This window comes from Danio aesculapii, chromosome 20 (assembly GCF_903798145.1).
Source record: "Danio aesculapii chromosome 20, fDanAes4.1, whole genome shotgun sequence".
NCBI classification, from domain to species: Eukaryota; Metazoa; Chordata; class Actinopteri; order Cypriniformes; family Danionidae; genus Danio; species Danio aesculapii.
The window spans coordinates 27,765,890-27,782,570 of NC_079454.1; the positions used below are offsets into that span (position 1 = coordinate 27,765,890).

Below are 16,681 nucleotides of genomic sequence, written 5' to 3' on the forward strand. Positions count from 1 at the left end.
ATAATACAGTAACAAATTACAGTTGTTTTATTACTTAATGTAGTTTAAAATTTTAGTGTTTAGTTACAGTAATTTTCAGCATCATTACTCTGCTGTTTCTGATTGCTGCATAATCAGAAAACTTTACAATATGCAAAATTACCATTCTGTTATGATTAGTAATTATTAATTCTCAATCACTAATAATAATAATAATAATAATAATATTTAAAATGATCAAAGTTTTCATTTTTATAATTCATTGATAAAAAGAAGCCTATAAATAACAACAATAATATGAAATACAATCGTTTTTACATTAAAATATCTTTACTTTCACTCAAACAATTTAATGTGTACATAAATACACGTATATTTCAATGGTATATTTAAATTTAGTCATTTAGTAGATGATTTTGTCCAAAGCGACTTACAATTAAGTAGACGTTCAATGATTCAACAAGACAAGGCAGTGCACACAAGAAGTGCTTATACAAAGTAACTTATTTGTGCACAAATATTTTAGTGGTACTGTATTAAACTTTCCACAGAAATATGAATCTGCCCAACAGTTTCCAATAATAATAATATATGTTTCATGAGGAGATGATCGTCATATTATGCTGAATATCATGCTGAAAATATCAGCCTTAAATCAAACGAAATAAAAAAACATTAAACTACATTAAAGGGATAGTTCCCAAAAAAAATTACAATTCTGCCATAATTTACCCTCCAAAGCTGTTTGAGTTTATGTCTTCTGTTGGACACAAAAGATGATATTTTGGAAAATGTTGGAAACCTGTAACTATTGACATCTATTGCAGGGATAACAAATACTATGGATGTCAATGGTTACAGGCTTCCAACATTCTTCAAAAAATTTCATTTGTGTTCAACAGAACAAACAAAAACTGGTTTAGAACAATTCTAGTGTGAGCAAGTGTTCAGTTTTGGGAGAGCTATTCCTTTAAATACACCAGTTCTTTTAAACTAATAATATTTTAACAAAATAATGCAGCCTTGGTCAGTAGAACTAGCTTGATTAGAAAACATTAAGGGCCCTATCATACACCAGGCGCAATACCTGTTTGCCCCAACGTGTTGCTATTTTTAGATCAACGCAACCTTAATTTTCCGCCACGTTGTTTAAATAGCAAATCCATTTGCACCACTTTGTAGACTCAGGGGTGTTTCGGTCTAGAAACGAGGTGTGTTAAGGCGCATTGTTGGCGTATTTGAGGAACTAAAATAGACTGTGCAATAGACCAGGATGTACAGCAACACGCAAATATCTTTACAAATGAAAAAGAATTAAAGGAATAAACTATTTTAAAAAAATATTATTTTTTTACATAAATATAAAAACAACTGCCTCCCTGCCTTCTTCATCTCGGGGGGCTTTTTTTAGTTTATTCACGACAACTTGCTTTTATATAATGTTATTATTAAAAGTAGTATTATTTATAATATCCATATTTATATTTGTTTTATTAAACCACCTGTCAGGTGGTTTGGACCATATAGGGCACAGCATGAGTATTTGGATATAACTCAGTTTTTTGACCACACTTCGCTATTATTGTTCATTTACTTGTTTGCTGGAAATTAGAACTGAATTTAAAAATAGTTTTAAACAAATCTTTGCACTTAACAAACAAAATTAATTATGTATGCTAATGGATGTCTGTGCATACAACACATTTCCTTATCGACGAAAGAGAGAAAGGGAAAGTGAAAGTAAAGGCCAATTGGAGGAGGCTCATTCTTTTTCCTCTTGCTGCAGATGCTGTTTTCTCACTAGTGAAGTGTTCAGTTTTTTCACTAACAAAGTCTGCCATGTAAATAGAAATTGCGCTATGGCCCGATGCAACTGACTCTTAAAGAGAATGGGAGATGAGACTCTGATTAGAATAGGTAGTTAATGACTGATTAGATTAGTTCAACCCTCCTAGACCATGCGCCGCAGCGCAGAGTGTATTTTTCCATCCTTAAAATAGCAAAAGTGGATTCAGACACGCCCTTAATGCTTTTGCGCTTCAGACTTTGCGCATAGGTCATTAAAATAGAGCCCTAGAGGTGTTGTCCGATTGTTAAGTGTGACGTCACATGAAGTGGCTTCCAGGTCCAAGCACCATATCAAACTCTCTGAGGAGACTCAACAAATGGTAATAATAAATGTTTACAAAGCGCTGTAATACTTCTGAAAATCACAATCGCAATATATCCAGTGCTTGCCACACATAGACTTAACTTGGGCAGGCCTGCCCATTTTTTAAGTTTTATCATATATAATTTTTAGAAATATTATCTGTAATCACTTTTTCTGTCATTTATTTCTCATTTGCTGATTGTTTTATTAATTTGATGATGTCACTAGGCTATATTACATAGGCTATTTTATATCTAAAATGCTTTGGCATTCACATTTTCTTTGAACTTGAAAGTAATAATAAATAAAATTACTGTTAAAAATGTAATTATGTTTTGTTTGTCGCATATAGTTACTACTATATGTGTAGTATAGTTACACATACTATTTATGTGATGTGCGTAAATGGTGTGCTTCAATCCGGCTATCACTGCAAGTATATTTCAAACTTATGTGAAGCACTGATATCCATGCCTAATATCACATGGCCAGAAAGCGAATGATTGTTTTAGAAATTGTTAAAATATTGGTGTCTGAGATGCAGCAAGTCCAGAGACTGTTGTGTACACCATGATTTTATATAAAATTCACGTTGTTGTGTGATATGACTAAAAAGTGGTCACAAACAAATACTTTCTCAATTAGCGGCTTGGACCTGGAATGAAACTATTTCATACGTCACTGATACGTCACCACTTAACAAGTGGATAGAATTAGTGGTGGGCAAAGCGAGGCTTTGTGAAACACTGAAACAGTCGAAGCAAATGTGTCGAAGCCTCGAAACGTTTTGAAACCCGCCTCTACGGTGACACCTAGTGGTCATTTTTTCATGTATTGCACTGAAACAGTTTTAGCAAAGAACAGTTGAGCAAATCGAGGTATCAAACCCAACTTTGTAGATTCAAATCTTCAAGTGATATAGTGGAGTGGTTAGGGTTTCTGACTACCGTACTGGGATAGTGGGTTCGTATCCAGGCTGTTACAGCTATTTTGAAATGCTTTAATATCAGTTTGAAATGCTTTATTCTTGTATCGTTTTGTTTCAACATTGGTCTGACATCAGAATAAACACTTTGTGAATAAATATGTCTTGTTTTGGTCATAAAACAGGGTTGTTGCTCGATCAGAGACGGTTGTGGCCAGAAGTTAACAGGAATTATTTATATTATTCATTAAATTCCCCATTGTATTTTATTAATGTCTACCCAAAACCTAAACCCAACCATCACAGTACTGTAAAAATATTAATTATTGTTTTACAGTGTTACAAAATGATGCTAAATTGATGGCGTATCAGCTGTATCCTATCTAGACTACACTATAAAACAGTAACATGATTAAAATAAATAAAATCATGATTTCGGAGTATTTGTACAAGTCGGGATTCGAACCCAAAAGTTAACAAGTTTTGGCGACTCTGTCATTCAATTGCAGATTCGCGAGGTCTCGAAACGCTTCTGAAATGCCTAATGATTTGAATCGCTTTAGTCATGTGACCAGGTGTTTGGAAACACTTTAGTCACGTGACCTGAGTGTTTCGCTTCATGCTTTGGTGCAGTGTTTCGAAACACTTCGGGATCTCGACACTGTGTCGAAACGTCAGTTTCACGTCAGCCATCCCTAGACAGAATGCACTGATACAATATGTGGCTTAGGTATGTTAAATATTCTCTAGAAACAATTTTACTGGTAATTTCCAAGCCTCCTTCAGTTGCTTCGGTTTCCCTCACAATTCAAAGACAAGCGGTATAGGTGAATTGAATTAACTAAATAGGCTTTATGTGTCTGCATGTGAGAGTGAATGGGTGTTTCCCAGTACTGGGTTGCAACTGAAAAGGTATCCACTGTGTAAAACATATGCTGGATAAGTTGGCGGTTCATTCCGCTGTGGCGACCCCTGATGAATAAAGGGACTAAGCCTAAGGAAAATGAATGAATGAACTTCCAACCCTTGAAATTGGCCCTAATATGACATAATTGGTTTTGCCCATATTTGCTTTCTGACAACCTATAAACAAATGCTTCCTATTGTTATTTAATGCCTGTTCAGTTATCAGATAAGAGTCAGGTAATATATAATAAGTTATATGATAATCAGTAATAATAATAAGATGTGTTACAGTTAGACAGTAAGGGAGGGACTGATAATTGTCGCAATCTCACTTGAAAATCTTGTGGCCAATCAAATACGACCTGATCATCACAGTCTGTGTTTTGTTCCAATTGGTCTATTTGTGTTTACATTCACAGGACTTAAATGGGAACGAGGAAATAATGGTCTTTGAGGCTTATGGTGTGTCATTTCCATACACTATATTGTTCTTCAGCTAAACCTACTGTAGGTTATCCAGATTTTCATTATATGGCACCTTTTAAAAAAATCATACTATCTTTTACTTTTGACCATTAGTGCACATGTATCCATGAGTGTCTCAATGTCAATGCATGCATATATAAAAAGAGCATGTGCAGAAGGCTATTTCAGGGTGGGAAGTAACAAAATGCCCCCTGTACCCTGATGGATTCCATCCTCCCACCCTGCCCCTTAAAACCTGCTATCCCAGGAAGGTCAGTGATCCTGATCCCTTAGTGTGTGTGTGTGTGTGTGTGTGTGTGTGTGTGTGTGTGTGTGTGTGTGTGTGTGTGGGTGGGTGGGTGAGAGTGCAGTTGGCAGTGCTTGAGTCTGTGCACATGCTGACATGAGGGAGTCCCAGGGAAACTCTAATGAACTCACTTCAGGTGATGATGACAGCTCACAGAGCATCTAACACCTCCTCAAGACTAATTATTAGCATTTCTGACACAAAATAGTTATTATATTGAGAAAAAATGCAAACTTTGTGTAGTTTTGGGTCCATATAATTCAGCAAGCATATACTAAATATTTGCTTTCATTATCAAAAGCTCTGATAATCTACATTGTGAGAAAATTACTTGCATATGTAACTAAATTTGGTGCTAGATGATAGGGCTGCACAATATCTCGTTTCAGCATCGATCATGTGATCATGTGATCATTCACAATAGTCACATCGCGAATATACACAATGTTGAGTCTGAATTATAATTGAACATTTTGCAAGAGTTTTTTGAGGCCTGCAGGCCCGTAGCCAGCCTGGGGTGGTTCTTTTTTTCAAAAAGTGGACCTTTTTGCAGTTATACGCCTCAGTTTCTATTTAACTATGAGATTTAAATACTGTATTTTAGTGATTTAGGGATTTTTTTTTTTTTTTTTTTGCTGGATTAACTAGTCAGATGTCATCATAACCACACTCTTGATGTACTAAAAATATTTTATAAAAATTTGTAATAAAGAAACATTAAAAGAAGTTTATTACATCATATCATTAGGAAAAAAATAAGAATCTGTTAAAATTTTAAAGTAAAAAAAACTGTAGCCTACTGTCATTTATTAGACAAAAAACAAACTGGCCAACACATTCAACTGTCCTCAGTCACAATTTGGCCATTTCAATAAAAAATAATAATTAAAACATAATAATAATAATAATAATAATAATAATAATAATAATAATAATAATAATAATAATTAATTCTGCAGAATTTTTCTAGCCTCTTTGGTTAAAAAAAAGTACATTTGAAAATTCCTGGATATCAACAATAGCCTAAATATATTCAAATTAATTTAATATAGTCAGGTTCTGGTGCTTCTGACCTTTTTATTGCTCATTTTTATTTCAGAAATAAGGTCCAAGATTTAGAATAAAATTACCTGTAAAAAGTTTTCTCCGAAGCAACAGCCGACAGAGGATTCCGTTTGGTCTTAAAGCCTTTTTCGATTATTTTCATTATTTATGATGGCATATAGCAGTCAAAATAGGACAAATGAGCTCATGTATGGGACAAATTCTGGACCTTTGTCAGTGAGGGTGGGTCTTTCGAACCCCCCTGGCTAAATTCCTAAAAAGTTAGAACATGTTTTATGCTTATAGTAAACATGTTTTTAATCGATTTGTGGCTGTAAAAGCGCACCTACATGTGTTTCAGGCGCAGGTCAGACTTTCTCCAGGTCATAATTTAATTTATTTATATTAATTTGACAAATGATTATGCCTGTCCAGTTTCATCTGAAATGCATCCCAGATCACCTTCTGAAGTGGTTTGAGCGATCGGATATCTGATCAGAATAAAACGAATGAAGTGAGCAAACAGCCTCATAAACACAGATGTGACGGGAATATATATTGAATATAAATATATTATATTAATTATATAATAAATATATTATCCAATATTCAATTACATACAATAATTAAAAGGACAAATGCTGGACCTTTTGGCCGCGGGGGGGGAGGGGGGGAGATGTGGTTGGTAGCAAGTAACATGCTATTAGGTTATGTGACCGCTAGATAGCGTTCTTGTATAATAAGAAGCTAACCACCACTAGGAGTTTGTCAGAGTCCTGCCGGGCTCACTTTCTGTTCTAATGTCCCGCATCTTTAATTATATTCATCTGTCTCCATATTCTACTGCAACCCAGAATATTAAACAGCACCAAAAATGTAAAAATATATATTCAACATATTTAATATGTTTTTGTCCACAGCCGACCGCAACTCGCCGTGACGGAAATTCCCGAGTCTGTGTGCTCCAATGAGATCTGCTCTCTTCATCGCTCACCATGACAACGAGACTCACAGCAGTGACGTCGCATTGTAAACATTAGCATCTGCATTTCTATAAAGCTCGTCGGTTCCCTCTCAGTGTTGTCAGTTCGCTCGGTGTTGCTGTTTGTACTTGACCAAGGTGAGTTCAATACCTGACGGTACGAGTGGAGCCACGCCAATCTCACGAAGTCCGCTTCGTGAAGCTTCACTCGGGCCCGTCTGTGCTGTAGTTCCTTGCGGTTTGCGTACATAAACGCAATATCGCGAAGAATATTACGTGTTTGTTGCTCGAAATGTGCCGCCGAGCAACATTCCAGTGAACACTGGCACGGACTGGCGCCCGGTTAGCTCGTGCACTCCCTGGGGCGAGGCGGCTTGTGAACCCTAGGCAGGGATCAATACAAGCCCTGAGGACCCTCAGGGAAACACGGGAGGCCGGTAGTGGGACCCCGCTGCGAGGGTTATGGTGGGTGGGAGCAGCGAGGCCCACTCATCGTCTATTTTAAACTATAGTTTCAAACTTTAGTTTACTATAGTTTAAAATAGAAACCATGGTAACTGTAATGTTTTGACTCTATGTCTGGCTGTTGTAATGTTTTGCTTTGTTTTTCAGCACAGTTGTTGAGCAAAGAAGGACTACTGAAGACAACCGTTGAAGACAACCGCGGGTTATATTCACGAGCGCGCGCATTATAATGTTTCCGTGCTGTTTTCTGAAAGTTTATCTTGTTTAGATAAGTTTGCAGGTCAAACTAAATAAACTATACTCTTTCTAAACACCTGTCTCATGTTTTATTGGTGCTGTACAGCAATACACTGTCATATAAGTCTATTGAATGCATTTGTATGCAATATGGTTTGACAATAAAGTAGTCTGACAAATAAAGTAGTTTATAATTGTACCTTCATTAGAAAACATTTGGTGTAGGTAATAAAAAGTTAATCAAACATGTCCTAACACATAATGGTAATGTTATGGTTGTTACATAACTGTTTATTATTATTCTGTATGTTTAAAACCAGCAGAATAAATATATTTTTAACATGTCATGAACTTACTGTTATTCAAAAATTTGCTTAATAAAAATGTCCTAAGACAAGAATGGGTATTGTTTTGGTTTTATGTCAAGCTACTGTAGGTTTTAGGTTGACTACAGCAGGTATAGGCTACCTATATCAATATATTGGTAGTCAGAGTTATTTTAATGACCCAAATCAAGTAAAATGTCCCTTACTCAAGTACTTTTAGTATGCAAATGTCAAATTTAATTTATGAAAGTAAATATTAATTTATGAATGCATCCCAGATCACTTTCTGAAGTGGTTTGAGCGATCGGATTTATATCCGATTAGAATAAAACGAATAAAGTGACCAAACAGCCTTAAAAACAGACTTGACGGGATTATACAGGACGTCCCGGCTAATGCGGCCAGTCAGCCTAGAACCTCATGGATAGGGGCATATTTTCGTCTGTTAGGAAGTAAGTAACTTTTGCCTTACCGTTTGGCAGTCTTTTTGAACATATGTTCAATATTTTGTGATAATGACGCCGCTGCATGCCTTTTCTGCCCCTCTTGCTCTTTTCGACCCACAGCGTTACTCAGTATGGATGTCGCATCAAAGATTCATACGTTACCTTATGTCACGTGACTTGCGTCACATTATTGTGGCTTTGAGGCTCCATGGGATTCAAATTACAGGCCAGTTTTTTTTAATGACACTTTATTACAATATATATTAAATATAAATATATTATATTAGTTATATAATATATATTATATAATATTAATTCGTTCGAACCACCCGAACCCCCTCTGGCTACATGCATGGCCTGTGACTGTGTGAGGGCTTTAAAAGCGTTCAGGCATAACAAAATATACAGTTTGTAATATATACAGTTTTTACCCCTCGTAATTACTTTGTAATTAATTACTATTGAATTGTTTATAAAACAGAGACTATGCAGTATTATTTTACATTTGATTATTCAATTACTGTATATCTGAATACAGGAATGGGCAGTATTTATGATACATGTATTTCAAATACGTATTTCAAATGCAAAATAGTATTTTGTAATTTGTATTTGATAGGGCTGATGAAAAAGCTCAATATTTTGTATCAAAATACTTCAGTGTCTTGCATTTTTGTATTTTTATAATCTACATCAAGACATCATATATACTGTATGCACCCTCTGGTTGGTGCTTTGGATGTTATTGACTCTTCCATTTACAGAACAATTGAAAAAATCTTAGGAGAAAGAGTATACTGTACAAATAATAGTAGTTTTGGATGGATTGCTGATACCAAATGTTTGTCGTTGAAACAAACTACATAAAAATAAGTATACAGTGGTGATTCCTACAATACTTCATTTGCTGTTTCAAATGCCAGTAGTTGATCAGTAGGTCCACTGCATAGTTAATGAAGAGGAAAGATGTAAGCCTTAAGATGTCACAACATATGAAACACATATTTTAATAATCAAAAACCCAGTTTTTACATTGAGTATTGAAGAGTTCAATAGCCAAAAATAAATAAATAAATAGGTTTCTGTGAATTCTGTGAACAAAAAAATTTCTGATTTTAATTTAACACCCTTTAAAAATACTAAGAGGTTGAATAATCAATGTACAGGGATGATGGCATTTTTACTGGCCACATTTGCTATCAAAAATTGTTTACATCACTACGCATGTTTAATGGGGAAGGGGTTGATAGAATAGGTCTAACTGATGGAAGATTTGCAAAGAAATGTCATGCTCCTTTTTTGTATTATTTTGTAGTATTTTTTAAATCCAAAATACTGTATTTTGTAGTTTATTTTGATACACCTAAAATTAAGCTATTTGGTATTTTATTTTAAAATACAATTCATTTCATTTCATTTTTGCCTAGCCCGGCCTGAATACTGTTAGACTCCTCGTAAAAACCATAAAACCCTGTTTATTTAATTTGTATCTATTATTATATTTATTGAATATATCTCTGATTGTAGATTGTTTATTATTATCGTCCCAATCAATCTAAAACTCTAAAATTGTATTCATTTCACAATATGAATCGCAGGATAAAAAAATATCGCAACGTTAGATTTTTCGTGCAGCCATACTAGATGATTAACACAGACAACATACCTGATTTAATTTTGTGTCCAATGTTGCTATATCAAACGCATGGTTTGACACCTTAAAGCTGTAAATCCACAACTAAAAAAAGTCTTTTGGGTTGATAATACTAATGAGCATTAAGCACAGCACAAACATTTAGCATTGCAAATTACCTGCAGTGATCTGAACATATTAGGGAGTACACTGCAAAAATGCTTTTCTTACTTACATTTTTAGTCTTGTTTCTAGTTCAAATATCTAAACATTCTTAAATCAAGAATTTTCTAGACAAGCAAAACATATTGTCTTGTTTTCAGAAATAATATGCCAAAATTAAGTGAGTTTTTCCTTAAAACAAGCAAAATAATCTGCTAATGGGGTAAGCAAAATAATCTTATGTCAAAAGAAAAAACAAGATAGTAACTTAAATAGTTTAAATAATTTTGTACTGGACTGTGCAACACAGAACTGTTACAGAACTGTTTAACATACACAAAATACAGAGATGTTGTTATGTGCATCACAAGAATAATACAACGTTTATAGAGAGAGTTTCAAATGTGGGCATAACTATATGAATCGTAGTGTTTGAATGATTTAGTAAAAGGCTTTTAATATTCTAAGCAAAACCAAAATCAATATAATCTTACCTACAGCTTAAAATAATGACCATTTATGGTTTTTAAGATCACCAAAACACAAATTCATTGAAAAGCTGATATAAATGAAATCTACCGATTCGTTTTCTGAAATGACATCTTTAAAGCATCAATGAAAGCTGGAAGTCAAATACATGCAGTTCAGGCTGATGAAACACCGGGAAAAAACAAAGCCATAAGCAATAAATGCCATGAATGTCTCTCAACATGTATATAGTCACATGGTGATATCTGAAACTTAACTAACAAGTCTGCAGTTCTTCATAATACAGAGCTGTCAATGTGAAACTCAATCCCTCTTCAGCTCCTCAGACACCTCTAAATCACCCTCGAAGACAAGAACACTCGGGTTAAGCCAGAATTTTCACATTAGCACACGCTGTTCTGACCGCTGAACAAGTTATTTTAGGTGTAACACCAATTTCTGCTCTTTTACTAAGGTAAACATTGCATTAAAATGCCATTTTAAGTCTGTGTGTGTGTGTGTGTGTGTGTGTGTGTGTGTGTGTGTGTGTGTGTGTGTGTGTGTGTGTGTGTGTGTGTGTGTGTGTGTTGTGAGGAAAATTATTTGAAGGACCTGATTAGTGAAGCAGATATAAACAAACAATTCAACATGATAGTTTTGTACACCCTGTTGTGCTGTTTGGTCATTTCATCAGAAAGGTACAGTATGAAACTTGACTTTGACACTTGCCAGGTGAACACACACACACAAATAATCAATGTAAGTCATTGTTTTTGATTTGAGAAGGTGAAATGTTTCTTTAAAAACTACTCAAGTGTGTAATTCACTGTCACAAATGTCTGATTTAAAAATCAAAATGAAGCTATGTTGTCTTGCAAAAAAAAAAGGTCCTCCACCCAAACAATTGATTTATTTATTTGATTAAATATTAGCCTCAGGATTGGAGAACAAATGTCTAGATTCATAGCTTTGATTTTCACATAGTTTATATAGTTACAGTTTACATATAGTTTACACAGTTGTAATATATTTATCTAAATCAGAGACACAAATAAAAAGAACAAAGTAGCTGGATTTTCATTTTTCTCTATTTTGTTTTTAAAAGTGCAGAAATGTATGCCTACCAATAATGAGTCACAGTTATAATTACCTCATGCACTAAACAACACTGATAGTTGTGGCTGAGACACGTTTTTTCAAATGTCAATTAGGTTGGATGGCAGATAAATTAAATTACAACTATGTCAAAACCAACAGGAGACAAAAAAAAAACACTGCAGATCTTAACTAATATGCACTATAAACATTGTTCTCTTATATAATCTCTCTGATTTTGATTTTGCTGTCATTTCACAGATCCCCAAAAAGGATCATGCTTCTCTGAGAGACCCCCTTATTGAACATAAAAGGAATTAACTTTTTTCTAGTTATAAGACCCAATTAATACTTAAAAATGATACAAATAAGCTGTTTGTAATTTATTTGAATCTTATAATGCTTTTATATGACTTTTTTTTCAATGCAATATTCCAATTTTTTTTTTTATCCAAAATGTCTTCTTTTTTTCATTTATACCATAGTCACTTATTTCAATTTATTTATCTTAATAAAAAAGTTTGAAAATTCTTGCAAATTCTATTTATTTATTTTTTTTCCTGTTTTATTAGTATATGCTATTTCACCAAACATTTCCTGTTTTATAAAAATAAGTCCAAATCTAAACATATATAGGCAAGAGAACTCTTTAAAAATGGACATCTCATTAATTCTATCATATTTTTTTATGTGCATCAGAAGATACATCTATGTCAGATTTTTTCAACCAAGGCCCTACAGCAAGACTCAGAAATAACTCTTAAATAACTCTTATATAACTTTCATAACATTCATAATTTATAATTTTCTGTAGAACTGTATTATAACAGCCTAATTAACTCTTGTAAAATATATTCAAATTATTGCTACATGTTCTTAATATACCGAGCATGTGTATGGCAGCACAATATATCGTTTCAGCATCGATATCACAATGTGTGCATTCGCAAATCACATCGCGAGCATACACAATGTTGAATCTGGATTATAATTCATCATTTGCATGTGTTTTTGATGCCTGTGATTGTATTCGAAGTCGACTCGGAAAACGATAAAACAGTTTTTCATTTGTATCTTTTTCTTGATTGTATTTATAGACAGTTATGCATGAAAATACTCACAACACATGCAAATACAGAAGTGCACTGCAAATAGCACAAACCACATCAAAAATGTGTCGGGGGACCCCAAAAAGTTTAGATTGTTTATTGGATTTAATGGAAATGCACTCCCACTGCAGAATCATCCCAATCCATCTAACATTATAAAATCTTTCCAAATAAAGATATTAAGTCATATGGGGAAATTGTAGTCATATCGCAATGCTAGATTTTTCCTATATCGTGCAGCCAAAGTGTGCGTTTTTATATTTAGGCATTTATATAAATCATTATATTGATGAGTTTTACCTCAATGTCAATAGATGCACTTTCTGGTGAACTCTCTCTTTTCCTCTTGTATGTAAATAAATTCCAAAATCGTCTCCACAGGATGGATGCAACCAAACACACGCTTCCCACAATCCAGAGGTCCTTATCCTGCAAGAAGTTCTCCATGGTAGCTACATTCACACCAGTCAAACCTCCTTACAACCTCCGTTTTTACTCTTTAAACTTTTTTTCAGCTGTCTAATATTGAGATATTGCCCTTCTCGCTTTATTTCTTCACGCCGGTCGGTTGTTGACATCAGCCGTGCAGAAGAGATATTGAAAGGCGGGCGGGCGCAGGAGAGCAGAGACGCGGGTAGAGGAGGCGAGAAGGACGCGCCTGTTTTTCCGTATTAGGAGCAAAAGTTCCGTCAGTCACCGAGACGAGAGGTGGACAGGTGGTGCTGAGGGCAGTTAGCAGAACTCGGTGTATCCTTTAACGTTAGACACAGCAGTTAATGTGCTCACTCACTCACTCACACACACACACACACACATACAATGGGATGGACGACACATCCACACACACGCAGCTCAAGCAGGCCGCGTACTCAGCGTATCTCAGGTACACCGATACTCCTGGACGCTTTCAAGAGAGAAATGGCAACTTGTCATGGATTCTCCACATGTGTGACTACTATAATCGGACTAGAGATATGCGCACGTGCGCGCTGACATTCAGACACACAGTCCCAGCTATTCAAAACACCGTGCAGTGTGTAATCGCATGCACAAAGCGATAAGAGACACGTTGGCGGTGTAAACTGTGACAGTAGCGATCTGATTTAAATAGACTGGAAGCTCTTGAGTTTCTGACTTTACTTTGCTCCCTAGGTCATTAGTGTCACTATAATGTCAAATGTACAGTCATTAAAAAACAACATTTTGTGTTGAATCCAAAACATTATAAATACATTAAACGAGATGGAGGAAAATTAAACAGTGATTGATATACATTGACATGCAGCCAAGCCTGAAATTATTCATGCCCGAGAGAGAGAGAGAGAGGGAGAGAGAGAGAGAGAGAGAGAGAGAGAGAGAGAGAGAGAGAGAGAGAGAGAGAGAGAGAGAGAGAGAGGTAGGCTAATAAAAATGAAGAAAACGTGATGAAAAAATATTATTTAAAATTGTATGTTATGATACAATTGGGTCTTTTAAACTATTAACATGTCGTGTGGCAAATACATGTCTCTCAAACTTTCTCATGTTCAGAAAAATGTGAAACATGATATCAAAGGAACCACAAATAAATAAAATACATGAAATAACTGTCGAATAAAAAGCAGACAAACGTATAGATAATGTATAGGTAAAGGTTTATTCCTCCAAAGACCATATGATAAGCATAAGTGTCAAACTTTATAACTGATAGATAGTCTTATGTTATAAAATATAAAAAAGGTGAAAGCCCTAGTGAGTCAGCATGTACTGTGGTAGGCTAAAATTACATTTACACGAACTGTCGCCCTCTTCTGGACGACAAGTAAACATACACATTTTCAAAAGCATTTCTATAGTTCACACGACCTGGCTCCTTTTTATTTCCAGGATAATAAACGTTTGTGGGTGTGCATGCATTTGTATGCTGGTCTGCACTGTGTAAAATAATATTTTAGGTTAGAACATGAACAAATTGAAAGAGAAACAATTATAAGTTTTAATAAGTTATAAGTTAGTTTAGTATTTTAGTAAAGGTTCAATTTTTAACTGACAATGTTCAAATTGTTTTTTAATAAATTGTGGTGTACTGACAAATACCGCTGACAATAATATAATTTTGCAGAACCAAACAGGAAATTTGAAAGTTGTCATGTGTTTGATCCACAGTGATACAGCTCCCTCTATGGGCTCATTTAAAACAGTACAACACAACTGGCGTAGATAATACACAAACCGGCTTATACAGTGGCAGGTTTAATAATTTAGAGTTTAATGTTAGAGTTGATTTTGCAATCTTTGTAAAAAAAAAAAATTAAACTCTCTTATGAGCTTCTTATTTTTAATCAAAACAATGTTATTTTGTTAAATATTTTCTATTTTAATAAATTTTATGATGCCAAAGCTGAAATTTCAGCAGCCAGCCACCACTCCAGTCTTCAGTGTCACATGGTCATTCAGAAATGTTCTGTTTACCTGTTAAAGTTCTAAATGTCATATTGTTTTAAATTGTCTATATCTGCTACATTGACTCAGTTGAATTTGTATTTAAGCATTCAGTATTCTCTGTTCATTGTTTGGTGTTGTCATTTCTGTGGTTTGTTCATTTATTTAATTCCAGAAGCTTTTATCCAAAGAAAATATGCAGCCACTCCATGTTGACAAAAGTTCTTCGAGTTCCTCTTGGCTTCGGGATTGCTACAAAGCAGCGTGCAGAACACTGAACCTCAGTAAAATAGGATGGATTCACTTGCTGTTCTGCATTTCCTTGAGAACCAAACAAGGGATTTCTTAGATCTTAATGCCACACTCAGTACACTGACCACTCAACAGTCCAAGGCATATCATCCTGTAGAAGATCACTCAGGGAGTGGATGCTGACTAACCCTAACCATAATTGTGGATCCCGTCTAGACCATTTGTCCTTTCAGAGGAAGACATGGCCAATCCCACATTGGACCCAGAGCTCAGCCAGCCAGCCTTCAACCACATTCATCAATGACCACCAGCCATAACTTACCACAGTCTTAGAGCACAGGCCTGCCACGAGGCCAGAGCCAACACTTGAGACCATGTTTGTACCAAAAGTCCAAGCCCATAAAGAAGTCTACGCCAGCATAAATGTCCATCCCAGAGGCATGCCCATATATTTATGTTGAACTTGGTCCATAAAGGATTACTTGATTATTTGGATGATGTCTTTCATACCCTAGAGCACAGGTGTCAGTTCCGGGAGGACAGCAGATCTGCACTGTTTAACTTTAACCCCAATTAAACCATAATTCCTGCGGCCCTCCAATAACTGGATTTGACACCTGTACCCTAGAGTCTCATTTGTCGGTTTCATCTCTGTTTTCCTCTCTCAATATCATACAGTTTCTGCTAGATCCATTTCAGCCATTTGCTTTAGTCCAGTCATTCTGATGTGCCTAGGATTTCCTAGTCAAAGCTCGGCCCTGGGGGGCCACTGCCCTGAGGAGTTTGGCTTCAACTCCCTGAGTTAAACACACCTGAGCCAGCTAATTAAGATCTTACTAGTCATACTAGCAGCTTCCAGGTTGGTGTGTTTGGGAAAGTTGGAGCTAAACTCTGCAGGACAGTGGCCCTCCAGGATAGAGTTTGATCCTTCAGCCCTCTGGCTCCACTCAACTTTCTCATCCTTCCTCTGCCAGAGGCTTTCAGTTGTTTCTCAGCCCTCACTGGTTTCTTCCCCCATCTCCTCCCTAGCTCTTCCCTCCATTGTTTTCGTTATGGAGTTTCCCCTCTGTCTGCCACTCCTTGGTTGAAGTCCATGTCCTATTTCTTACAAGTTCGACAAATTCTTCAAGTCCTTACTTCTTCACCAAAGATTTGTCTGCATTCCATTAGGGGGGGGGGGGGGGGGGGTTACTGTAATGGAGCTGTTCTTTTTTGGTTTAGTTTTTTCCCATTTACCTATTTGAATTTTAATTGCAAAGGCGTGTAGGGGCCCACAGTCAGTGAAGTCTTAATAAAAATCATATTCC

General features: G+C 35.5%; 1 protein-coding gene across 3 annotated transcripts in view; it reads right to left on the reverse strand.

The window, feature by feature from the left end:
- mylk4b (myosin light chain kinase family, member 4b) overlaps positions 1 to 16,681 on the reverse strand; it is a 58,151-nt gene that overhangs the window by 27,948 nt on the left and 13,522 nt on the right. Inside the window, exon 1 of one of the 3 annotated variants that reach the window (XM_056481624.1) lies at positions 13,002 to 13,506. The exons of the other annotated variants lie outside the window; for them this stretch is intronic. Within the exon in view, the coding sequence (XP_056337599.1) occupies positions 13,002 to 13,148 (147 nt within the window). The 5' untranslated portion in view covers positions 13,149 to 13,506. Of the gene's footprint in view, positions 1 to 13,001; positions 13,507 to 16,681 lie in introns of those variants that run through there. 3 annotated transcript variants of the gene reach the window in all.